Source organism: Lacerta agilis, chromosome 1 (genome assembly GCF_009819535.1).
Source record: "Lacerta agilis isolate rLacAgi1 chromosome 1, rLacAgi1.pri, whole genome shotgun sequence".
NCBI classification, from domain to species: Eukaryota; Metazoa; Chordata; class Lepidosauria; order Squamata; family Lacertidae; genus Lacerta; species Lacerta agilis.
The window spans coordinates 101,622,998-101,649,019 of NC_046312.1; the positions used below are offsets into that span (position 1 = coordinate 101,622,998).

At 39.3% G+C, this 26,022-nt stretch overlaps 1 protein-coding gene across 1 annotated transcript in view; it reads right to left on the reverse strand.

Moving 5' to 3' along the window:
- Nucleotides 1-7,008: 7,008 nt before the first annotated feature.
- The window catches only part of PRPF40A (pre-mRNA processing factor 40 homolog A), a 28,648-nt gene continuing 9,634 nt past the window's right edge, over nt 7,009-26,022 (reverse strand). Inside the window, exons 6-26 of the mRNA XM_033165076.1 lie at nt 25,324-25,401; nt 25,117-25,227; nt 24,622-24,742; nt 23,822-23,846; nt 21,820-22,110; nt 20,065-20,173; nt 18,302-18,366; nt 17,733-17,897; nt 15,921-16,029; nt 15,345-15,495; nt 14,385-14,518; nt 13,756-13,870; nt 13,517-13,608; nt 13,258-13,374; nt 12,420-12,557; nt 11,496-11,591; nt 10,069-10,155; nt 9,884-9,980; nt 9,728-9,789; nt 8,913-9,041; nt 7,009-7,118 (exon numbers count right to left, since the gene is read on the reverse strand). Of these exons, the coding sequence (XP_033020967.1) occupies nt 7,026-7,118; nt 8,913-9,041; nt 9,728-9,789; nt 9,884-9,980; nt 10,069-10,155; nt 11,496-11,591; nt 12,420-12,557; nt 13,258-13,374; nt 13,517-13,608; nt 13,756-13,870; nt 14,385-14,518; nt 15,345-15,495; nt 15,921-16,029; nt 17,733-17,897; nt 18,302-18,366; nt 20,065-20,173; nt 21,820-22,110; nt 23,822-23,846; nt 24,622-24,742; nt 25,117-25,227; nt 25,324-25,401 (2,385 nt within the window). The 3' untranslated portion in view covers nt 7,009-7,025. The remainder of the gene's footprint in view (nt 7,119-8,912; nt 9,042-9,727; nt 9,790-9,883; nt 9,981-10,068; nt 10,156-11,495; nt 11,592-12,419; nt 12,558-13,257; nt 13,375-13,516; nt 13,609-13,755; nt 13,871-14,384; nt 14,519-15,344; nt 15,496-15,920; nt 16,030-17,732; nt 17,898-18,301; nt 18,367-20,064; nt 20,174-21,819; nt 22,111-23,821; nt 23,847-24,621; nt 24,743-25,116; nt 25,228-25,323; nt 25,402-26,022) is intronic.

Genomic DNA, 26,022 nt, shown 5'->3' on the forward strand with positions numbered 1-26,022 from the left:
TGTGATTTACAGCCAGTTGCTTTATCCAAAAGACCTCAGGGGCTGCTAGTGAATCCTATTCTTGTAGGCCGAATAAGCACTACAACTACCGGTAAATCTTCCCTGCGAGGGGGATTGTCATTCTCTTTGCTCCTCTTTTAACGACGGCACCTTTGTTTGCCTTACTGTTTCAGTAGCGGCGCTTCCCATAGCAATGGCAGCCTTCCTTACACTGTACGCTGCCACTGAGAACATTTGGCTGGCTTCTTCGAACTATCAGTGCAGGCTTTGGGAGCATCAGCTATGTTGAGAGGCAATTCCTCTGAAAGTGCCCGTTTCCTGTATCCACCTCATTCTCCTGGGGCAGGAGTGTGCATGGACCTTAGAATAAAATCTGAGAAAAAACAATGGAGAATAGTGTGTGTTGTGTATGTATAGCACCTTCTTGCCACTATGTATGGGGTGTATGGGAGTGTGCGTGCGTAGGGAGTTTATAGGGAACCCTGTTGGTGGAAAGGGAAACAAATTCAGGATAGGTGTATGCTTTTTGCTCCTGTTGCAACACTGTCCCCAGTTTCAGCAAATGAAGCAAACGGACTGGCCACGTGGCTGCTGCTCACAGCAGCATTGTAGGGTAGGGTAATGTTGTTGGGGCAGCAGCCACAAAGGCAGTCCTACCCACGTCATTCCCTTCTTTTAAGCATCATCAGGACCGTGCCACTGCAAGCAGCGTAGACCAACTGGCTCTTAAAAGTGCCAATGTAATACAGTAGTCAAAACTGCTGGCATTAAGCAGGTACAGATTGTGCAAATGTGAATAGTTTGGTAGGTTGCTGTAGTCTGGAAATCTAGCATAACTGGGGAGGTGTGATTTTAAAGGGCTAAAGGATCTCCAGGGTAGAAGGGGGGAGGGGTTGCTTATTGTTTTTGCTGCTGTTTTGTTTAAAAAAACCTGGAAGGCTTCGGATTGGCTTGCTGGTCATACCACTAGCAAACACAATAGATTTGCCTCCTGTGCTAAGCAGGAAATGGTAGCATGTCGGGCAAAGGAATCGCCAGCTGGATCAACACTGATCTGGAAAACACTAAAAGTATAGCTCTCAATGCAATTTCACATGGGCAACATTACAGCGCCCTGTTGTCTCATTTTTATAACACATTTTTCACATAACTCACCAGTAGAGTCTGAGGTCACAGTTTGAAGAGGTTGGGAGAATGAAGCCCGGGTCTCAGGGAAAATTAGTGGCAAGTGACAGCAAACCAGCATTAGCATTTAACCCTGCTGCCATCCTGTCATATGTGTGTGTGTGTTTTTAAAAAAATAATAATCCATACCCTCATTTTCATCCTCATAAGAAAAAGCAGCTGATGCAGATTCATGGTGGTCCCAAAGTTTGGTCCTTCAGTGGCAAACCCCTGGTGTGGAAGCAGCTCCACACCCAATTCTCTCTATACAGGAGAAATTTGATGGAAGCTTTTGCTATGCAAGGAAATTGCGAGATTGCTTCCGCAGCAGAACCCTTTTCATACCTAGATGTGTAACCCTGAATAATGCAGTAGGCAGAAGTTCCATATTAGTAATAGTCAGTGAAGAGAGAGACCCATCAGTGCTGTTCTGCTTGGCTCTCTTGGGAGCTGAAACAGTCCCTTTTTCTCTTTTGCTTCAAGCTGCTTTGATTGGCTACCAGCAGGACTCTTTCCTTGTCTAGATCCAGAGGCAAAGGCCAGCCCACTTCTGACACCTTCCTGCTTCTTCCCCGCAGATCTTAGAAACCAGCCCTACAGACGAGCCGATGCGGTGAGGAGAAGCGTGAGGCGGCGTTTTGATGATCAGAATTTACGCACTCTCAACGGTGCTGAAATAGCCATGTGAGCCGGATTGGGAGAACATGCATGTGTAAAGTAGAACATGTGCTTGATCGATTCCTTGCCATGTGAACTATATTTGTGCTACCATTCTAATTGTGGACTTTATTGCAGTACATTAACTTATCTTCTGAAGGGCTCAATAACAACAGCAAACACATAGGAACAGAGGGAAAAAATAAGGGAAAAAAAGATGAGCTCTCCACTCAACTGTAACTACCAAGTGCCTAAAATTCAATTACCTGCTCAAATTAATCAAAGCAATAGGACTTTATTTGATTGGGTATTGTTTTACACCAATAAATTTGTTCAGTGTTTTTAACCAAAATGTAAAATACATATTGTATTTTTGTTTTGTTTTGTTACATACCATTTAGAAAATAGCCTTCAGTGGGCTTTCTTGATCTCATGACTTGTAAATAGGTAATACTTGGAAGTGATCTGCTGTGGATTTTTTAAATGATTTCAATACATTCCTCCTGGACAGTTTGACTTAGTTTTTGAGATTCCGTTGCACTTATGATGATGTATGCATACACCTTCATATGCATATGTAAGGACTTACCATATATGAAGGCGAGAAACTCATTAAATTGTACCCTTTTAAGAAAAATGCATTCCACTTACGGGTGGGGAAAACATCCAGAAAACAGAAGTTGATGTAGATGTGATTACATTTACAAAACGTTAAACTTAACTGGGTAAGAAAGGCTTGGATAGTGGGGTTTCAGCTGTAAATAGGATGTGATAACATGTGGCTTATTTTAAATACACAGCTACCTGCTTTCAGATTCTACCTGCTATATACCAGTTGGTAGTGAAGCTGAAGTGAGGAGGTATAGCTCATAGAACACAATGCAAACACAGAAGAATCATGGAAGAAATTCCACTACTGTTTTCTACAGGTAGAGGCAGCTTTTGGGTAACAATGTTATTTATTAATTAGCACTAAGATATTAACTTCTCAGTAATCAGTATTATAATTCCTGAGGACCATAACTGTTCAGTTGTCAGAATAATGAAAATCTGGTGCCCTGTCGAGAAAATTAGGATACCCTCCATAAATAAGCTTGTACCTCCATTCCACAAGAAATTCTGCCATGCGACAATCCACGTTGGATCATAAAGTAAGAGCTGTCTCAGCTGAAATGTAGCTAGTTAACGAAACAGCTCATCACTGCATACATTCTCAAACCTGAAATAGATTTTTTTCATCCCACTTCAGATCTGCTGATGGATGCAGCATCTACAACAAGTGTAAGTCAGATGTGCAGTTGGAAATTGTAAATGTATTTGCACTTCATTTCTTCCAAACATGCGAGTTTAATAGGGAATGCACAAGCTGTTGAATGCTACAGTGCACAGATGACTTTCTCATTTTAGAAATGCATCTGCCTTGTACTAGTGGCTATCCTTTCCAGATTAGAGTGCTTGTATTTCAAATTTTTAACCAGTTGAAACATTTAAAGCAAAGTTTTAATTACCAAGAGTGGCCATTGCCAACCCCACTTATTGCTTACAAGGCAGGGCACTTGATTTTCTCTCCCAAGTCAAGGGACATCTTGCTTACAGCTTTCCTTTCCTGGTAGCACTGCATCACTGTTAATTGTAAAATTTATTGTATAGTATTTAACCACTGAATTCTTTTCTTTTTTGTTGTGCTTATGTGAACCACTGGTAAAGGTCCCATATTCCTTTAATAATGTGTAGTTATATGATAATGTTTCTAAATGTACAGATATTTTGCTACAAATTTGGTGCTTTTTATGGTTTTTACACTTCTCTTTAATTCCCACTCTAGCCTCGGGGTAATATTGTAAATATTGTTTAAAAATGCATCAGCCTGTGCTATACAATCTGAATGTTATTTTAACTTATAGTTTTGTTTTTTTATATTTAACTAAATGGACAGTTTGGGGCTCAAAAGTTATTACATTGACATTTGCTTAACTATTTACAGAGAAGTTTATTTTAAACAAACTGCCAATTGTTTTCTCAATTTACAGCAATGTGTACTTGACATGTTAAAGAGAACATGCCATGATTGTGCCGTTTTCCTTCACAGAAAGATGAATGTTTAGGTTTGGGGGAAATAACATTTGGCAATATAATTCAAAGATTTATGGAGCTATGAGAAATCACAGAATACTAAAAATATTTAGAAAGGAACAATGGGCTGTGATATTGGCATGTTCTCTTCGATATTTTATCTAGTAACAGATCTGCTTCTTAGCAATATTATAGGTGTTTTATAAAAGCAGTTCATGTTACTTTTCTGATCTGTTCATGGCATATGATTGAATAAACTATTTACACTACTACAAATGATCCACAGCTTTTCCTTGTTACTCAGACTGATCTATATGGGGCCATAGAATTATGCAGAGTAGCAGGGCTGTGGTAAAACAAGAACCAGAGAGGATGTAAGCATGAGTTCCTATTGGCACTGGACTTTTTCCACAATGTAGTAGTAACAAGCTATAAACAGGTAACTTCATTATCATGCACATTCTCCTATATTGTTAAGAGCAAACAACCCTTTTTAAATTAAATGCTGGAAAAAAGAAACTTAGTGATGGGATGAGTGGACCACATAGACGCAGAATTGTAGAATTGGAAAGAACCCCATGTAACCATTTGCATTGCCTGCACTTAATACAGCTGCTTTACTTTTGCATTAGGCAAAACCTATTTGAAGAAGTTTCAAATGATGCAGTGCGTTTCTCTTTGAGAGACGCATTGGGGAAAGTTCAAATGTACAAATTATGCAAACTAGAGAATAAATCAAATTATAGCAAATAAGATACAGGGCATAACAGTTTGCAGAAATAGGAAGAAACTAACTTTATACTTAAAGCTTTTTATTTTTAATGGAAAAATAAAGACAACGCTTTAAAAAGTAATGTTTACTTAGAAACATGTTTCTTCATGTAAATTATGCAAGGCAGCAATAAGAAAATATTTTACATAAATATCACTTGCATTGGAGCGGGAAAATTGCTATTCCTTCATAGCTGTTTTAAGTACTGTGACACTTTCCCACCTCTATACCAGTATGTAGTTAAGTGTGAAACATGATGCGCTACCAATCTATGTACGGCAAATTATGCAATTGGTATGAACAAGTTAACCGTACTTGCAGTTTCTAAAACAGGAAGCCAAATATGCAATGGTTTCTTCCTTTCCCCCCTCAAAATTAACAAAATACATATTTAAATTATCTCCTATAAGCAGAGTCCCAAACACTATGACAGCAGGCAGTCATAGCATTTTACATTCTCCTTCCTCAACACTTACTGCTTTGGAATTTCCTGGATGATTCACTGCACTCTACCTTAAGCTATAACTAGACAAAATTAGTAAGAATAATTTTTCATTAATAGGTCATCACCATAAAGGAGGGATGATTCATTTTGTTGCACCTGAGAGTATTCAGAATGCACCATGTACAACCCTGTACTGTTTGATAAGAGTTTGGGGGGAGGGAGAAGGAAAAATCAGTGAAAATGGCTTCTCTCCAAGAGGAGTGTCCAATCAGCAGAGTTCCCTTATGGGAGCGGCAGTTCCAAGCCACTGTACGGTGAAGCCAACGTTTTACTTGCAAGTAGAGCAAACTGTTACACACAAGCGCCAAAGAAATCAGTAAGACCTAAGGATAACAAGGATGCCTGCTATATTCGTTCTTATTTCTTAATTTGCATAGTAGAGGCTAATTTCACGAATCAAAAGGCCAATCTTGAATTACCACCATCACCACTATATATTGTTAAGTATTCCACTTCTGTGCTGTTACAGATCATTGACAGCTCCTTCCTTTTCTTGGTGTGGATTATACATATATTAAAAAGGAAGCACCACACTAGAATACTTAACTTAACCAGTAACACTGTGTGAGATCAGTAATGTGTTGGCTGTACAGAGCATTTTAAAAAAAAAAACAGAAAAAATACTAGTGCACGCTAGAAGACAAGGTTTAATAAGTGATAAAAATGTACAAAAATATTCAAATCAGAAAGATTTTAGAGTCTGTACCACAGTAGTCAATACTCCTCAATGTATAGGGCAGATAGTTTTAATCAAAGGCTGGTCAGAATCTATTCAGTACAAAGGAAAAAGAACAGAATAAAAGGAGACCAGGTTTTCAACATTAGGTCAACATCTTTCAAAAGAAAAGTATTACGTTAACATTGATTTTTCTAGACAAGAGTATTGCAACTGCTTTCCAAAACTTGGTGGTACATTCTTCGGAAGTCCTTAAGGCAACATATTGCATCCATTTAGTCTGATTTTTCCATTTTCTGTAACATTAAGATTAATGCTGAAATAATACACTTTGCCAATTTGGTTTTTTTCTTTGTAAATATACCAGGTTCTTCTCTAATAAAAAATGGCAGCTATGTTATTACATCAGCATACCTTACAGCCTTGAAAATTAAGGGCCTATTAGGATTTCCATCAATTAATCTATTTTTCACAGTTTTAAAACTTGACACTAAAAATTCACTTCAGGGTGAAACTCGATATACATTTCAACCTAAAGTCAAAATTCAATAGAAACCACCTAAAACATCATTTTGGCCAGCAAGGTAATACACAAAAACCCAATAATGGATTCTGGACCACCGTAAATGAAGAAAAAATATTTCTCCCTCTCTTCCTCCTTTACCTCCACTTGCAAAATAAAAAAGTAATTAAAAAAACCCAACAGAAGTGGAGCCCAAGAAAATTATAGGATCATCTTTCTGAACAGAACATGTGCACCCTTTACCCACCCCCAGACCTTATTTGACAAGAAAAACAAGTTTAGGCTTTCATAGCAAGAGCTGTTTTATAGACACAAGAGGCCCAAAAGGCTCAAGTACTTTTCCAAGCCGCTATTGAAAGGGCTCAAAAATAAAAAAGATTTTCTGTTCATCCTAATGTGCTCTTTGAAGAATGCCAAGGTGCATGGGGTATATATACAGGCTGCCTAGCTTATTAGAAGCAGAACTTCAGCTTGAATTCTGAATGTTCACCGTCTTTGACAATTTGCTGCCAGGCACACAATGATAATATTTAGTTATGCAGTAGAACTGAAAAGCCATTGTTATGCCAATGGAACATTGGAATCCATTTCCTGAAATGAATCATCTATATTTCTTATTAAATCACATTGTAAACATATTTGGTATAAATACTTTTTATTGATCTTCATCCAGTTGTTCCAAGAGGGTCCTCCTTTGTTTTTCTAGTTCACCTTCACTTAATTCACTACCAGAGGTATCCCAATTACCCTGAAAAAGGACAATGAAAAATAATTGATACACCATTTCCCCCAGTTTAGAATTCATCACTAGACAACCTAAGATTTCATACTAATAATCACCTGAAACTCTCAAACTATACAATTTTAGCAACACTGGTAAATTACAGGCCTCAAACCAAATAACTACTTTTAAGTACACCCAATAGATTTTTTAAAATTACATTTTCATTTGACTGGCTGACACTGCTCCCTCAAGGAAAGTCAAAATTGAACAAGGACATCGTGTAGTCACACTTCCAGGCAGACAGTAACTTTACAAAGGAGAAGGATGTACTCTTCCAGGTTACGATGCTACGGCAATGTTATCTAAAGTTAAATGCTTCCCTTTTAATCCACATTCAGTAAGTCAAATGTAAAGAGATAATAAACGATGTGTTCCAGCTCTATGAACAGGAATCCCATATAAAATGTTGATATAACTAGTGTCTGAACAAAAGATGCTTGAGGAATCTGATCTTTCTAAAGTTGAAAGTAACTTAATCTGAACTCCGAATGAACACGGGAGTCTCTTAGTGCCCTTTTCACTGAAAAGCTACGCTCAACGAGATTTAGGTCTAGGGGGCTAAATCCTAGTGTTAAATCTTCGAAAAGGAGCTGAATGAACTCGTCAGATGCCTCAATAATCACAGAAAGAGGAATTGCTCATACTTTATTCTAAACCCTAACGGGACTTGCAGAACAGAGTTCAGCTTAGTGCAAAGCCAAGCCACTGAAGTGGCTTGATCATTTTGCTGTTCTCAGTGGATTTTCAATAGTACTGTTAACTTGAAGGTACTGAGTTAACTACACATCACCACTAGAGTTAATACATATAGTATCAGTGGCTGGTGGTCACTGTAAATTCTAAGGCTTATATAAAAGGGGTGTATTAGCTAGAAACAGTTCTGGAGACCTAACAACAGTTTGTTATGCTTGAACCACAATAACTTACTCCCATTAAGCCATTATGATCCACAGTTGCCACACTATTGAGAATTAGCAGAGCTTATATTGTAATTGGGCCAGGCAGAAGCCAGCAAAACCTAAATGCGGATCATTAAATTCTAGCATTTATGTCTTCAGCTACAGCTAATTAGCTCTCAGGAAATTTTGTGGATGAAGAGAAGATATAATGTTACACTTTAGTCCATGCTTCCTTATACAAGCTTGGTGTTTAAAGGAAGGATATAAACTTGAAAGGCCAAAACAAAACAACAGCTATACAAAATGACCTCTTGGGCCAATGTGTGGATCAGAGTTATCCAGCAATTTGTTCTTTTCCAAATGTTGTGATAAAGTTTTGGCAGTTTATATGTATCAAAAAACTCATTTAAGTAGGCAATTTGAGGAAAAAAAGAATAAGTAGGGAATCTGTGGTCCAGATAATGGAATATAGTTCCCATCACTGCAGATTACTGGCCATGCTGGCTGGGTTAATTGAAGTCCAACATCATCTGGAGGGCCCCAGTTTTTTTTTTTTTTAATTGCAGCATTCGCATCCTGAAGCGCCGAGTCTGCGCTGGTGCGATTTGGCGCTTCTGTGCATGCACAAAGCGCGATTTAGTGCTTCTGCGCATGTGGCAAAACCCAGAAGTAACCCATTCCGGTACTTCTGGGTTTCCCACGGTCTGCAACCCGGAAATGTGTAACCTGAGGTATGACTGCATGGGTAAAAAACAAGCAACAGTGACACTGATCAGAAACAGCAGATCCTTCCACCCTTAGACCACACAAACCACTAATCCACTGGTAAGATAACACAATAAAAGCCAAGCAAACTCACAGAATCTTTGCCAGGTCGCTTTTTAGGAGGTGATTTATGCTTAGATTCGGATCTTTGCCTACTTCTTTCCTTTTCATTTTCTCTCTCCTTTTTGTCTTTTTCTCGATCCACATCCGATTCTGGAGAATCCTGTACAGAGTAAAATAAACAGTATAAATCAAGGATGCACAGAGAATACACTGTAGAAGGGTGGGGCTAATGGGAATCTACCTCTAGTTCCACAAGAGTCTTTCTATATCCCGAGCCTATGTTTCAATCAATTCTCATTACCACACAACAGTCTGGTGAAGACAGGCAGGAATTTCAACCTGGGTCTTCCATGTTCAAAATATTAACATTCAAAATCATGACTGAACATTTGAAGAGACTTAACCTAGCTCTTACTCATGCCAACTGGCTGCAAGTCTTAACTGGTATGGGGGAACTTGTCTACCTGCAAGGCTTCTAACTGTACATCATATTCATAGCACAGAAATTATGTGCAAGTGAAGCACAACAAACTGGATTCAGATTTTCTGGCTCAGAAGAAGTATCTAGTAGGTTGTGAGCTTGCAGGACAGGAAACTTCAGTGATATAGAATGCTTTAACTTTCAAGAATTCAGTTAGGAAAGAAGACAACAACTACTTTTTAGAGATTTTTTAAAAGAAAAATATGGCTCTACCAAATGCACAGTCACACAATTCACATACAAATAATAAAATAGCACACTGTTGTTCAGTTTTATTAAGTGCACCTCAATTCTTCGTTTCGCTGATAGATACAAGAAACTGAGTGGGGTGGGGGGAGAACAGTGCCAAACTGAGATATACTCACAGACTTGTGTCTCCTCTTTTTGTTCTTCTTTTTGTGTTTCTTTGATTTCTTGTAGCTTCTCTCTATTAATGCATTAGAATTAAATAGGTATCAGGGTTATTTAAGTTAATAACTGCTAAATCTCTATTTTGTTAAGTAAGATTTTTTTAAAAGTACCAGATTCTGCACTGGAGGAGCGTTCGGAGACTGATCGAGAGTCTGAGCGTTGCCTCTTTTTCTTTGAATGACTGTCATCATCCTCAGATTCTGAACCCTTTAAAGCAAGAGTATTTGACATGTAACATTAGTTTTTAAAGGCCGGGTGGTAAAAAGAATCAACTGAATACTGCACTCTATCTTACCGAACGAGAACGAGATCTTTTTCTGTGATGTTTTTTTGATTTTTTAGAATGCTTCTTGTTCTTTGAATGATGGTGTTGACACTCATGCTGCAGCATTGAAAGAATAAAAATTACTCATTTGAAAGAGTAAGCATGCGTTTTGTTAATTTTTTTGCTACACAAATATAGTATGTCTAGCATAACTCTTTAAGTCTCTATTCTGAAATACTTCCTGTATATACCGGTAATTTTGAAACTGCACTGCATGCCTTTTTGGACAACTGCCCTTTACTGGCTTTGCAAAGCCACGCTTGTTCATACTCTTCCATCTTCTGGTTTTAAATGAGATTTTGGAAACGCAGGATGCTTCTTACACAGAAAGATGTTAGGGAAGTATGAATTACAACGTTTAAAGAGCAGTTCCAAGAGTGGGAGAGCTGACATCTTCATGTAATCCTTCCTGATACACCACCAGTGTTTAGGTTATTAAAAATAGAATCTAATGAAAAAGATTATGCCAACCATTAAAATTAATTACAGATTGCTCTCAGACAGGAAGCTAATGTCCCCATAAATATATTCTACAACGCTATGCTTTCAAGAGTATTTTGTGTCCAGGCAAATGCTGACACCTACTGCTAAATATTTCAGGGACAGCATCCTTCTGTTATTTGGACCCCAGATGAAGCATGAATAGAATTGATCCAAGCTGGGCTGCCATCACCCTTTCAAGCACCTTGCCACAGTACAGTGGTGCCCCGCTAGACGAAAATAATTCGTCCCGCGAAAATTTTCGTCTAGCGGGGTTTTCGTCTTGCGGAGCGGCAATGGGAGCCGCGCTCCGCAAAACGAAAAAAAAAAAAGACGAAATTTTTTCGTCTTGCGAGGCAGCCCCATAGACTTTTTCGTCTTGCGGGGCAGCCTCCCACTAGACGAATGCTTTCGTCTAGCGAGTTTTTCGTCTAGCGAGGCATTCGTCTAGCGGGGTACCACTGTATTCCCCATTCAGTGATAGTTGTTAAGTAAATAACTTGGTCCAGTGATGCCCCCTTAAGGATGGCTTGCTCCTGCCCCAGTGAGACGTTATTCTCTTTGGACCCACCCAGCTAATCCCCTTTGGCTCACTTTAATAAGCAAGCTGGGCAAGGCCTTTTGTACTCCAAAACCTTTGGAGAGCACCAGATTGGAGAAAGGCAGCTTTAGTTCATGAGTTGTCCGAGGAAAATATTGGGAAAGGGTGTCCACAAGAGAGAAACAAGGGAATACCCCACCAACTTTTGGCTCTGGCTCCCACCCACCACTTGCATGCAGGCTCTAACAGATTTTCACTAAGAGATACAGGAAGAAAAGGTTCTCCACTTCTATTTTAGGGGTTCAGTTCAATAAGTTAAGTTTTTAAAAATCTGTTTCAAATCTATCAGACAATGCTCTTATCACAGTATCGTTACCTCTAGTAAATAAATGAAATCTTTAAATATTCTTTTTCTTTCTGATTCTAGAGTGATGTCTTCAAATGCTGGTTCTTTCACAAACCTTTCCCGAATCTATATATAAGAGAAGAATTATGTATATGGTTTAGCCAGCAACTTCAATTTATAAAATAAAAATGTTCTGTATAGAAATTACTGTTTCAAAAAAAGAAGACGACGACGACTATGGCTCAATAGAATCTATTAGTTAAAATATTGTGTTCATAAAAACCAGATCAAATAATGATGAAACACACTCCTACTGATATTCTTAACGTAGCTGAATCTTAGCCAAGATCCAATGGTAAAGACAGAAACATGAGGTGCTTTATGTATGATGCTTATAAAGGTTAAGAATTTAGACCCCACATCAATTTTCTTCAGAAATGCCTTCCAGTATTCTCACAGAACATAATCCAAAGCTTTTCCAATCATCAAATATTCATACTGCGCCAAGTGGGATTAATTCTTCCTTGACTTCTAGAAGAAGACAGGTATAAAAACCTGTCTGATCCATGTTTGGAATATCTGATGCCACAATTTTAAACGTGAGAAAACATTCAAAAGCCCATTTCATTCCAAAATGTATCTATCATCTCTGCTCTTAAACAGGAACTTTTTGCATCCTCCTGGGAAGACACCCCACTGCCCCACCCCAGGACCACTTGAGTTAAAATCCTTCAATTTATTTCCCTGCAAGCACTTCACCTATTTTATCATTCCATTTACAGTCTTTCTAATTTAATTTAAAAGAAATTTTACTTAGACCGATATATATATTTAACCATTATTGGTCTATTGCTGTTCATTACTTTTGACGCACACACATCATTTAACAATGGGGGGGAAAGTGTTTTCTGGTTAACGAACGTTCTCTTGTAAAATGCTATGGAATATGCTTACATCTTCCCACACTGCATCCATTTCAATTGGAGGGGTTGCTTGTTTTAGCATACTCTTAAAAGCAGACTCTTTCCGTTTCATTTTGCGGGCTTCTTCTTTCTCTCTCTCACGTTCACGAGCCTCTGCCTTTTCCAACAGCTACATCAAAAGAAAACCAAATGACCATTCAATGAAAGGGCAATGGAAAAAAGGGGAAACAATCAAATCCCATTTTGCAAGGGAGTAGTACTTTTCTCATTATTTGCTGTGCATGTGTCATATATAATGGTGGTTCAGATGCACCACCAAATCGTGATTGAACCTAATGTGATCCATTCATGAGTAGAACAGACTTCCCACTCACTATGTAGGACTTTGCCTTCCTCTCTTTTCACTTGAGCACCTCTAAAATCCCCTCTGGGGAGTCCCTCAATCATCTGGAGCTGATTTTGGGGGGGGGTGGTGGTGTAGAAAGAAGCAGAGAAAGTCATGTTGCATGAGTGGAGGTCTTTTCATGCAACATTTGGCACCACCCATGATTTGGATTCTATAAATGACTAACAGAGCAAATTCTGATACATCATAGTTTGCCACTAAACTTTGATTGAAACTTAATCTGAGTGGAGGAGGTAGGATGCAAGCCTGAGGCTCCTCAACTGTGATTTGCTATTAGGTCTAAACAGCCCCATCAATTCCACACTTTTTCACCAATCATCATTAAGTTTATATTCTTTCATTTGACAATACAGATACTACATACTTATTTGCAGACTTACAAGTCTTCTTTACATTTTATCAAGTCTTCTTAACATTAGGACTTTAAAAAATATTCTGGATTTAAAAAAAAACCCCAACTTACACTATTGAAAGCTAGCTTGATATTTCCAGCATCTAAAGTGGTAGCTCTTTTAGTTGAACTGATGACTGTGACAAAGTCTTCAAAAGTAGTATTCACTTCAACTACAAATCCTTTGTCCTGCAAAACAGCAAATTTTGATGGCACAAACTCATGTTACAACATGACAGTGTGGAATCCCAGTTCAAGGTATCTAAACCCACTCATTTTGGATTGGAAACACTGGTTTTCTCCCAGCAACTAAAAACACATTTCCCCTCACCTTTAAGATGTCTTTTATTATCTTTTTTTCATCATGGTAGCGTGCTTTCAGATCTTCAACATAAAACTTGAAGAGATCAAGTGCTGTTGACCCTAAAGAAACAAACTAAATTGGTCAAAACCTCCCGCTAACCCAAGAGTTGCACTTCTTATTACATTAGTAACCCTGCTTCTATCTACCAAAAATGCACAAGCATTACTTCCATCTTATTTTCCACAGGCAGGAGAGAATATACTTACCAGGCTGACCAAGCATGTTAGTAAATCGAATATCAGAACTTATGGTTGGATATAACTCCATCCATGATGACATTGAATGCAGCTGGCCATGCTCATGCAGCTCATCCAAAAATATCTGCAAAGGAAACAGTAGAAAACGGGGAATTTCACAATCCTGTATATTAAAAGGAAATGCGTCGGCCCTGTCATTTTTACTGCCCCATAGCATGCAACAATGTAGCATGCGGACATCAAATGGAAAAGCATCTAACATACCCCTAGGACTGCAATACTAATAATGTCCACTCAGAAATTAAGTCTCACTGAATTCAATAGCACTTACTACCAGGTAAGTGGAGTTAGGACTGCAGCCAAAGTAGGGGTGGCTAACCTGTGTTCCCTGATGACGCTGGACTACAACTCCCATCATCCCTGACCATGGGCCATACTGTGACAGACATGCCAGGAGATAATGAATCAAAAATAAACTTTCTTCAGGTAAAACAGACTATGGTGAAGCCATAAAATGTTGACCTGCAAGATCTTTTAGTATTTATCTACACTCATTATTTGCACATTACAGAATACCAAGATTGATGGTAACCTATCCCAACACCTAATAGCAGGAAGCTGTTCATTTTGTCACTAACCTGGAAAGATTCTCTGTTTTTACGTTGCCGTCGTCTTTCCCTGAGCAATCCCTTCTGCTTTTCTTCCTCCTCCTCCTTTTCCAAAGCCCTTATGTGCTCTTCGAAACAAATCAATGCATCCTCCTTATCCATATCTAGAAAAGTGGCATATAAACATTTCAGAAAATGAAGGGTAATATCCAACTGCAGTAATTTGCTTGTGCAACCATCTTCCGCTTGCACAAACATGACTTCCCTTCCTCTCCTCCTCCACAGCAGCCCCCTGCACCCCTGCCCCTGGGGGAAAAAAAATCTGCTCCAGCAGGTAGGAGATGAAGGGGGCTGAGAGGAAGGGAGAATCACTTTGTGCCTGTTGACACAACTGGATCTTCCCCAATGCTGAGGTAAGCCCTTTTTTAAAAAAACTGGCTCGTGCTTTTGGCAAAGCTTTTGCTTTGTTTCTCATTTAAATTTTATAAAGTCTCAGAGGAAACCATAGCCCTCTCTTTAGATGTTACGTTATCAGGAAGAAAAAAAAGAAGGAACAGGCATGGGGCAAATGTGCTAACCCGACCCCCGCATCATTCTCATCAGCATCCAAGTTCTGGAGGGCAACTGCCTGAAGATTGGAGCCACTTGTGCACATGGAGCCTCCAGGAGTACAGCAGGATTCTGACATCAGACAAGTCTCCATCAACATTCCTGCCTGCCCCAACATTTTTTTTTGGCAATTTCTCACTACAAGTGTAATCTGCAGCAAGCCTCAGAAACATGCACTCCCTTCCTTCATGTCTGCCAATGACAAGCTTTTTATTTTAAAGTAACAGCAGCTTCCAATGATTTCCAAACCCAAGATACCCAGGTGCTTTGTTTATATTCATATTATTTAATCAGAAAGCCTGGAGCAGATTTAGGGGGCACATAGGGGAAGAAAAGGGGGGAAACTTTAGCACTAAGTGGAATACAACCATGTCTCCTTACTCTGAAGTTCCTCGTCTTCTGCAAAGGTAGGATTGTCCATCAGATATTGTTGAGCCTCTGACCAGGTAGTACAGTATGTGACATTAGCCATATTATCCAGGATGTTTTTTAATGCCTCCCAGTTCCTCTTCCTCAACTGCTTGGCCTTTTCCTGAAAAAGTTAAATGATACATTTAATGGGATTTGTTTTGCTAAAATGCTTGGTATCAAACATTACCAACAGATTATTAAGAGGGGGTATTTTGTAGCAAATCCACCAGTCTGAAGCAACTGCATAGCTTCATCACTGAACAAGAAAGAGACATCACACTACTTTTCATTGCCAGGATGTGTGCATAATTCCGGATGGACCAGAAGACTATCTTCAATAAATGCCTATGGTGTAACCACCACATCAAGCTTTTGCTCTATTTTGTTCAGAACTAAATGCAGTACATTAAATAGTGCCACATTGTCATTTGTAGAAATCTAGATGTGGTATTTGTTAAAATGTAGAGGAAGACAGATTTATCTATAGAAAAGGGGAAGAGGAGTTAAGTGGGTGTGTATGCCCCCCCATCTGAAGAAATAAATTACCTTTTCTTTCTTTGATAAGAAGAATAGGACATCTTCATAGATTTCAAGACGATCACGTTCTGATATTGCATTCCAGACTTCCATCTCTCCAAACATTTGTTCAGCTTTTCTGAAGATAGAAATAGGAAGAAAAAAGGCTCTATAAATTACTTTGCTCCTAGTCTTTCCACTGATCAGCCAACATCCCAGTCCTTGCCAAATGTGTGATAACCAAGAGAGTACAAAATGTGTAATTGTACGCAACTCATGTTTAATATTACAAAATCATTCCAGCTTGCAAAGCTAAAATAAAAGAACTAATGTGCTAACATTAGATTTTTTTTAAAAAAAGTTCTATGTGTTGTATTCCAGCTCCTGCCATTTCTTTTCTGCCATTGCTTTGATGAAAGGTTTTTGTATTTTTAAAACACACAACAATGGATCCCTTCCTTCCTTGCATCCATTCCCAATACATATTTTGCCAACTGTCTCAGTGACAACTGCAGTCTTTGTATAAATGCAGAGGCAACAGTGGTTTGTATCTAGACTTTCAAATGGCTGCAGAGTCGCAGTTTCACTCACAACAGAAAAGGGGAGGGAATAGACTTCTGCCAAGTCTTCCTCCTCCATATAAATCTGCACCAGACAGCTGGGCAACACTGGAGAAGCATGGCAGGAGGCATGGGCTGAAGTAGAAACTGGAGAACATCACCTTACAACACAGTGACTTTGCACAAATTGTTATTCCCCATAACACAGTACTTGAAACAGTATTTTAAAGTGTTGTTTTTAAATTCACATTCCCCTCTTAAGTCTACCAAAGCTCAAGTTTTAAATTTTGAACTGTACAACTAGTAAAAGGTAAAGGTAAAGTGTCAGGGATTGCCCAGCTCCTTGCGAGGAGAGGGCGAGAGGTCCTCCTCCCGAGAAGGAGGGGGACAGGAGCACTACTCGAGAGGAAGGGCTGGGAGGAGGTCCTGCTCACGAGGAGGGCAGGGAAAGAGGTCCTCCTTGGGAGAAGGACTGGGAGAGCAGCCCTTCGCGAGAGGAAGTTTCTCTAAGTTACAGGGAACCCGAGCCACTTCTGACGACTGACTCCTCCTACTCTAGCATTTCTCCTGAGGTCTCTCCAAGGGAGGAGGAGGTGCAGAGGCTTGGAGACTCTGGGCAAAGACCCAGCAACGCCAGACAGAGAGGATCTGAGGAAGAGCTGCTGCTTCTGGCGCCAGCACAGTATCGGGGGGGGGGGGTCAGGAGGCACCGCAGACGTCGTTTTAGAGTGCCAAGACTTTGGTGCTGGGCGGGAAACAGGAGAGCGGCACTTCCGGATTCTTCAAGTGACTGAGCAGTCATGTTTTGAACTAGCTCTACACTGTAAATAGCAATGCACAATAAATAGTCTTAGCAACTGAAGGCTCTGCCGTTACTTATCAGCAACCGTTGGAAGGATCCTGACATAAAGGGACCCCTGACCGTTAGGTCCAGTCACGGACACCTCTGGGGTTGTGGTGCTCATCTCGCTTTACTGGCCAAGGGAGCCAGCATACAGCTTCCAGGTCATGTGGCCAGCATGACTAAGCCACTTCTGGCAAAGCCAGAGCAGTGCACGGAAACAGTGTTTACCTTCCTGTCGGAGCAGTACCTATCTATCTACTTGCAGTGCTTTCAAACTGCTAGGTTGGCAGGAGCTGGGACTGAGCAACGGGAGCTCACCCCATTGCGGGAATTTGAACTGCCAACCTTTTGATCAGCAAACACTAGGCTCTGTGGTTTAGATCACAGCACCACCTGCATCCCGTGTACAACTAGTATTATGCATTAAATTTATCTTACTTGTATCTGGTAGTGGATGTCATCTTCGCATGGTTCTCAAGGAAACGCTGAAAAGATTCTTTTGCCTCTTTGTATTTTAATCTTGCTTCTTCTTTTTCTTCTTTCTCTGTCTGGACCTTGTAAGCATTAAATGCTTGCTTCTTCTCACTTAGTTTTGCCAAAGCACTACAAATTAAAGAAAAAAGCCATAAACTTATTGATAAATGCAGTATGAACTACAACTGATCATTTTACGAAGACTCCTTTTAACACTGCACACAGGGTGAGAGTTTCAAAGTATTTAGTACACAATTGCTTCCCCTAAAAAAAAACATCAACCCAGTTTTTAAAAAACTGTTCAGGAGAAAAACAAGTTAAATTTATTTATTTATTTAAAATATATACATAACTTGTTTACATGTGTCTCAAAGTGGCATATGAAGAAGAAAAACATACAACTTAAAATATCAGAAAACAGGAACATAAGGGCAGCATTCAAATCATGAACTCACTTGAGCTGTCAGAACATGAGTTTATACAAACAACAATTTAAAAGCATGTTGATTAAAAAGAAAATAGGAACAGCATACCTGTATCTTGGATCGTTAATGATCATTTTCATAGCTTGCTCCCAAGAGGCGTTGGATGGCACACGCTATGAAGACATGAAGTAAATCATGTAACTCCTCAAATCAGTACTTGTTTGTGCAATGGTAGCTTTAGGAATGCTAGCTAAGGTAAGAATGGATGCATCTAAATTGTGCAGTGGGGCATAGTTGTCAAATGTACTGAATCAGATTATTTGGTGGCAAAAGTGGGTAAATATTCTGCTTGGTATGTTTTTATTATAAAAATAAAATAATTTTTGTACAAAGGACTGTCACATTTGTTTGCCTTTTCTTCCTGTAAAAATGATGAACTACCATAAAAATAGGAAATGATAAATGTGGTACATAAGACACTTTCTGTCTTCATGAGTATTTTTAGCCTTCTCATAATTTACTTACACTTCTAGAAATGGTGCATCAATCAGTTCGTACATGAAAGCAAACCATAGTTAACAGATTCGGGTAGGTAGCCGTGTTGGTCTGATGCAGTCGAAGTATAGTATAAAAAAATTGTCCAGTAGCACCTTAGAGACCAACTAAGTTTATTCTTGGTATAAGCTTTCGTGTGCATGCACACTTCTTCAGATACCCTGAAACAGAAGTCACCAGACCCTTATATATAGTGATTTCTGTTTCAGGGTATCTGAAGAAGTGTGCATGCACATGAAAACTTATACCAAGAATAAACTTAGTTGTTCTCTAAGGTGTTACTGGACAATGTTTTAATTATTTTTTACACAGTTAACAGATTACTGTTAACACACCTATCTGGACTGCTTTGTTTCTTCCTATAGCACACAGAGGAAACAAACCACAATCTGATTGAAACATAGCACTAAGCCAGGGTTTGTCATTTGCTTTCCCCCTAGTGCTAGTGAAGAGAAGCAAAGCATGCATGATTGGCTTGTATATGATTTAGCCTTTGTTTATGGCTTATCATGAGTGAATATGGCTAGTGTTGCATTCCTTATTTTCTAACTTTTTTGCGTATAAGATGACTGGGCTTTTAAGACAACCCCCAACTTTTCCAGTTAAAATATAGAGTTTGAGATATACTCGACCGCAGATTCTCCACCTGGCGTATAAGACAACCCCCAACTTTTGAGAAAAATTTCCAGGATTAAAAAGTAGTCTTATACGCCAGAATATACAGTAATAAAAACATAGGGCTTCATCCTTTTGATTCTGCAGTGAATTTTCATAAGTAACATTTGGGATGTAATACCACTTAATAAAGCAAAATCACTCTTCAGAGTGAGAATTTACAAAGAGTAAGCGGATAATTGAAGTTTTTGATTCTGCAGTGAAGTTTCATTAGTAACATTTGGGATGTAATACCACTTAATAAAGCAACATCTGTCTCTTCAGAGTGAGAATTTACGAAGAGTAAGCAGATAATTGAAGTTTTTAAACACAACCGTTTTTCCTTCTCTTCATTCCCCCCGCCCAATTCTGCACATGTAGAAATGTGCCACCAGAATGCTCTTTTCACATTTGTCTATCCTTCTTTGGTCCCACAGCCCCCCCCCCTGCAAAAGACCTAAACAAATGTAAGAATTCTTCACCAATACTGGAGCATGATGTGAAAGTTTATACCAAGTACATTTTGGCTAGAATATTCTTTCCATGTTTACTTCAGTATGAATGTTATTCCATAAAGTTTCTTTCAAAATCAGAAATTCTCCCAACTCAAGTATATTTGCAATTCTTGAAATTTTAAACAGTAGTTGACTGAATTAAAAAACCTTTTCTTTCAATAGTTCTTTAAATGCTTGCTTAGCTTCTTCTTTTGTATTCCAAGTGTACGTCTTTTTAACTGGTTGGGCATCTTCTTCGTCCTTTTTGGCGGCAACACTATGGATTTAAAGAACAGCATGTCGCTTTAGCAAAAACCAGTACTAATTAAATGCAAGAGACACTAAGAGTGGGAACTGTAAACAATAGAGCTAATGTCTCCCCAGAAGTGACAGCATACACAGTTGAAACCCAACAAACTTCAGGCATAATGTGGTTCCAGGATACAGCATTATCTGACAGCTCCTAGCCAGTGGGTTAAATCCTTAAAAGATCAACCAAATCACTGCTCATGCAACAGGGCTTTCCTGGCTCCTCCTTTCCACTACAAACTCCATGCAATTCCCTATCTCCCCTACCCCCCGCCAAAAAAAAAAGAGCTCTTGAGGGTCGATAGACCTTCTAGACCTATGTGGGATGGGGTAGTTTTGATTCCTTCAGAAGTAAAAATATACTGGTTCTCCACTGCGAAGGAAGAAGCAATTTCATACCTGACAGTGGTTATCAGATCAGTAATTATAAAGAGCTGTTTGCTCTAATGTGCTAGTTTTCTTGCAAATCAGGTAAAGGCTGAAGGCAATTTAATAAGACATTAATAAGACTGTCACGTATGAAATGCCCTTGACCCAATCCATGAACTAATTCATACACTTTGTGCCTGTTTACACAGCCTACTTGCTGTATGGTGCACGTACAAATGAGTTTGCAAATGAATACACATGAATACATTTTTGTGTGTATATGTTTTTTTTTAAAAAAAATCTGAATAATTGTGGACGAGAGAGAGAAAGAGGAGGTAGCATAGCCTGGAAGATTAGCTATGAGGGAAATACAGCCCTTGGGCTGAAGTTTCCCAACCCTAATAAAATATACCCTTCTAACAGCCAAACTACACATTACATTATTCATAGTATTTTAAAAGTATACTTAAACATGTTCTAAAACTTTTGTTCCGCAGAACTGTGCCCATATATATATATCCAAAGGAAGAAAATAATGGCTTGGACATGGCACAGTCAAGTGCATTCATACCATATATTGCGGCGTATAAGACGACCCCCAACTTTTCCAGTTAAAATATAGTTTGAGATATATTCAACCACAGATTTTCCACCTGGCGTATAAGACGACCCCCAACTTTTGAGAAGATTTTCCTGGATTAAAAAGTAGTCTTATACGCCAGAATATACTGTACTTATCTCACCTTGCCAAGCCTTCTCACTTTCCCAGGATGCATATGAAAGCCTTCCGCATCTAGTCTTGATCTCCCTCTGCTCACTGGATGTGAAGGGAGATCAAGTCTAGGTGTTCCTCCCTCTTATAAGTGGCAATACGACATACCACTTAGGAATGGAGAAATAAAGATGAATCTGCAGGGGAATCAATCCAAATATGCTAGGATGGCTCCCAAGAAGTGGGAGGGTTGACTCTGTATCCACTAATTTCCTCATCTGTCGGCTATGGAGTACAAAACAATTCCTAACCCTTATTTTAACCAAGTCTATTTCTGCACAAAAAAGGGAGTGAGGCACTGAGTAGCACACAAGTTCATAAGCAGTAAAAAGGTGGGGAGGTGAGTTATTTCCTTTTGCATTATCTCTCTCCCCGCCCCCACCCTTTGCCAAATCCAATTCTCCCCACCCCAGGTACTGTCTTGGAAAAAAAATAGAGATTAGTGCACAACAACTAGACATAGCATTACTTACTCTGAGGATTCCTGTTTAGGAGCTTCTTCTACGGAGTTTGTCACAACTTCTGCAGCCTGTTCCTGTACAACAGGAGCAGCTGGCTGTATCTGCTCATCAGCTGTAGCAGTGACCCTTTCATTTTCTATAACAGTAGCAACAGCGGAAGGCTCGGTTTCCGGAGCTGATGCAACAGCTGGAGCAGCAGGGATTGCTGGGGCAGCTATAGGAGCTTCAGGAACAGTGGCTGAAGCATTTGTAACCCCTGGTGCCACTGCAGATGATGTTGGAACAGATTCCTCTGGTTTACCGCTACATAAACAGCAAACACCATATTTGTGTTAATAATCCTGCCAATCACAGGAACAATGCATTTATCATTGAGAATTATTCCGGGGGAAATCCAATTTCTCTTCAGATTTTGGCAACCTACAACCTTCTTACTGGACTGTGGTTTATGTCTGTAATTATATTTACAATACATACTTTCATTTTATAAATTCAAGGAGCATTGAATCAGCATAAAAATAACATTCAAAACATCATTAAATTGTCAATAGAGTGCAATTGGCTAACAAAGAAACTTCATTTTACAAAGGCCAGCCTAAACAACACCGGTAGTTTTCAGGAAAAGACTGAATGGAAGGATGGTTCCTGCCAACTCTCTACTGGTAAGAGTTCCATAAGGTAGGGTCTGATGTATATGGCTTTCAGATTACTGGTTCTAACTGTAAACTTACACATTATGAAAAAAAACTGCAGACCTCTAGGTTTGCAGAATGCAGTGCTGAAGACTAATAGTTAGCTTAATTTGCCATGCTAATTAAAAAAAGCCAGTTCTGCAATTTTTTTTAAAGAAAAGGCGAAGTGAACAACTATGTCCAAATGTTCCCAAATCCCCCTCCATCTATTAGGTAATGTATATGTTTCAATCTTAAGCAGTATGTGGACCGAGAACTCCAAGAAGTGCAAGCTGGATTTCGAAGGGGCAGAGGAACCAGAGACCAAATTGCAAACATACACTGGTTTATGGAGAAAGCTAGAGTGTTCCAGAAAAAACATCTACTTCTGCTTCATTGACTACGCAAAAGCATTTGACTGCATCGACCACAGCAAACTATGGCAAGTTCTTAAAGAAATGAGAGTGACTGATCACCTCATCTGTCTCCTGAGAAATCTCTATGTGGGACAAGAAGCTACAGTTAGAACTGGATATGGAACTACTGATTGGTTCAAAATTGGGAAAGGAGTACGACAAGGCTGTATGTTGTCTCCCTGCTTATTTAACTTATATGCAGAATTCATCATGCAAAAGGCTGGATTGGATGAATCCTAAAACGGAATTAAGATTTCCAGAAGAAATATCAACCTCAGATATGCAGATGACACAACCTTGATGGCAGAAAGTCAGGAGGAATTAAAGAACCTTTTAATGAGGGTGAAAGAGGAGAGCGTAAAATATGGTCTGAAGCTCAACATCAAAAAAACTAAGATCATGCCCACTGGTCCCATCACCTCCTGGCAAGAACAGATCCTGAAGCTGAGGCTCCAATACTTTGGCCACCTCGTGAGAAGAGAAGACTCCCTGGAAAAGACCCTGATGTTGGGAAAGATTGAGGGAAAGATTGAGGGCACAAGGAGAAGGGGACGACAGAGGACGAGATGGTTGGACAGTGTTCTCGATGCTACTAACATGAGTCTGACCAAACTGCGGGAGGCAGTGGAAGACAGGAGTGCCTGGCCTGCTCTGGTCCATGGGGTCACGAAGAGTCGGACACGACTAAACAACAGCAATATGTTTCACAACTAAGAAATACTCAGGAGATTCTGAAATAAAATGTCTATTTAAGGCAACAACAACAACAAAAAACCCGAATGCAATAATGTATGTGGAGGCAGCAGAGCAGAGGAAGGTGAAGTTTAGTGTGGAAGTGGAAGTCTGTTCCACCCACAAACAGCTATTGTAAATATAGTTGTACTGATACCACCCTTCTTCTCTCAAGTAAAGTATTTTCAAACATACCTGTTTTCTTCAGCTTTAATCATTGCTGCACAAAAGAAATAAATTGTTGTCAGATTTATTTATAAGTTGAATAAAATTGCATATTAGAAGATAAAGTATGTTAAGACAAGTACTAAACTGATCCAAACGCAATAAATTATGTCAAAATATTGAGGTGCAAAGTAAGACTGTGGCCTCTGTGTGGAACTTGAGAATAGAGGCAACAATTCTCTCACTTAAAAAACAAACGAACACTACCTTTTGATTAAAGGACATAAGTAATTGGTGGAGTTAATGGTCTGGGTGCAAAACATCCTGACAGCCCCAGAAAAAGTCTTGGTACCAGGATCAGACATTTGAGTACTGGTATGAATCAGAACAAAAATTACTGAAGGAATCTACTACTACTGGATGATAGCTGCTTTTTCAAGTGATTCCACAATAGCTATTGTGGTCAATTATGTTATTTTCTTCTTTGTCCATGACAGCTTAGCTAAAATATTCTCCCTTTTCCTCCCCCAATAAAGACATTTATTATAGTTCCAGATTAGGGACAGTTTCATTATATAACAGCATCCAATCCTCACTTCATTGACTAGAGTTATCACTGCTACCCACAGAATACGGTGTACGCCAGGATTGCTAATCTTTGGCTCTCCAGAAGTTGCGGCATGACAACATCCACCATCATTTTGGCCATGATGGTTGTGGTTGATGGAAGCTGAAGAACATCAGGAAGGCCAAAGGTTAGCCAAGCCCTGGATTACACCCAATATGTGCTGGCTATAAATCAAGACAGAAAAAGGTCCCGCAAAATTTACCTTCAAGATCTTCAAGTTCCTTGGGTTTTGCCCAGCGTGACTCTTTTGTTTGGGAATTGTAGTAGTAAGGTTTTCCAGAATCAGACTTATATTCCTTCCACGGACATTTTGACAACATTTGCTAGAGAACAGAATGTTTAGAAAAAATGTTTTAAAAATCATTCCATAATATGGCACGCCATATATTAAAAGTGCCTATAAAATCAAAGGAGAGGCATGCAAAGCCATATCAAAAGAAACAAAGGACAAAATATAAAGGGCTGCACGTGAAATACCATGCCTGTAATGGAGCTTTTGGGGCACCCTCTTCCCACTGCAGCCCCTCAAAAAGCTAATCCTGAAGTTTAGGGAACTCTCCAGAGTAGGATTCAATGTGGCACGAATGGCTGCAGCTGGAAAGGAAAACTGGCACACACTCCAGTGATAAAAAGCATTTTATACTCACTGAAAACATGGTCAATTAAATAGGCACTCTTCTCAATTTGTTTATTTTACCTCTGCAGGTGTTTTGAGATCATCTGGTTTCTCCCAGGTAGACTGCTTTGTTTCAGTATTATAGTAGTATGTTCTTCCATCTGGTGACTTATGCTCTGACCACATAGATTTCTATGAAAAACAGAGCACCGTATCAATAAATTCTGCAACATGACTAGGAAGTGCAATACAAAGTGCCACAAAAATGTCTACGGGGGAAATTGATACCTGTTTGGAAGGCTCCTCATTAGCAGAGCTGTTGGCCGGGGTGACTTGCTGCACTGAACAAACTACTGGAGGTGTAGGCTAAATATTAAAGAGGAAAGCACACTTCTGAAGAAAATATAGCACCTTACTTTTTCTTTAAAACAATGTAAGATTGCAAACAGAATATAATACACAGCCACAAGCACAGCATACCCCCAATCTGTTAAATGGTCCCATTCAGATGCAATGGTAAGTCATGCATGATTCATTAATTCTGGGCTGCACTACTAGGAGTGGCATTAGCATTCCTAACCAGTGTCAGAGGACTCACGCCAGAATAACTGCAATAACTTCCTATGAATGGAAGGAGTCCCCTATGGGCTGATTTTGGGAGCTTTGCTTTCAAAACTAGTTTATAAGCACCTAGAGTAAATTATGAATAGTGAGGTGGCCAAGTTGCTAAATTGCTGATGACATTAAATTGTTCAGGGTCATTAAAAAAGAGAAGTTGTGAGGAGCTCCAAAAGGACTTCTCCAAAGAGAGTGAACTTTGGGGAGCAAATAAAATGTATTTCATTCATGTATGTGTTTCAAATGAGCTGACATAAAAGTCAATGCACATTGGCCCAGAACAATATGACTGATTGTGGATAAAACCTGAAATACACTACGATTTGGAACCATGTTGTTGTATTTTATGTACATACACTCTTGTTATGC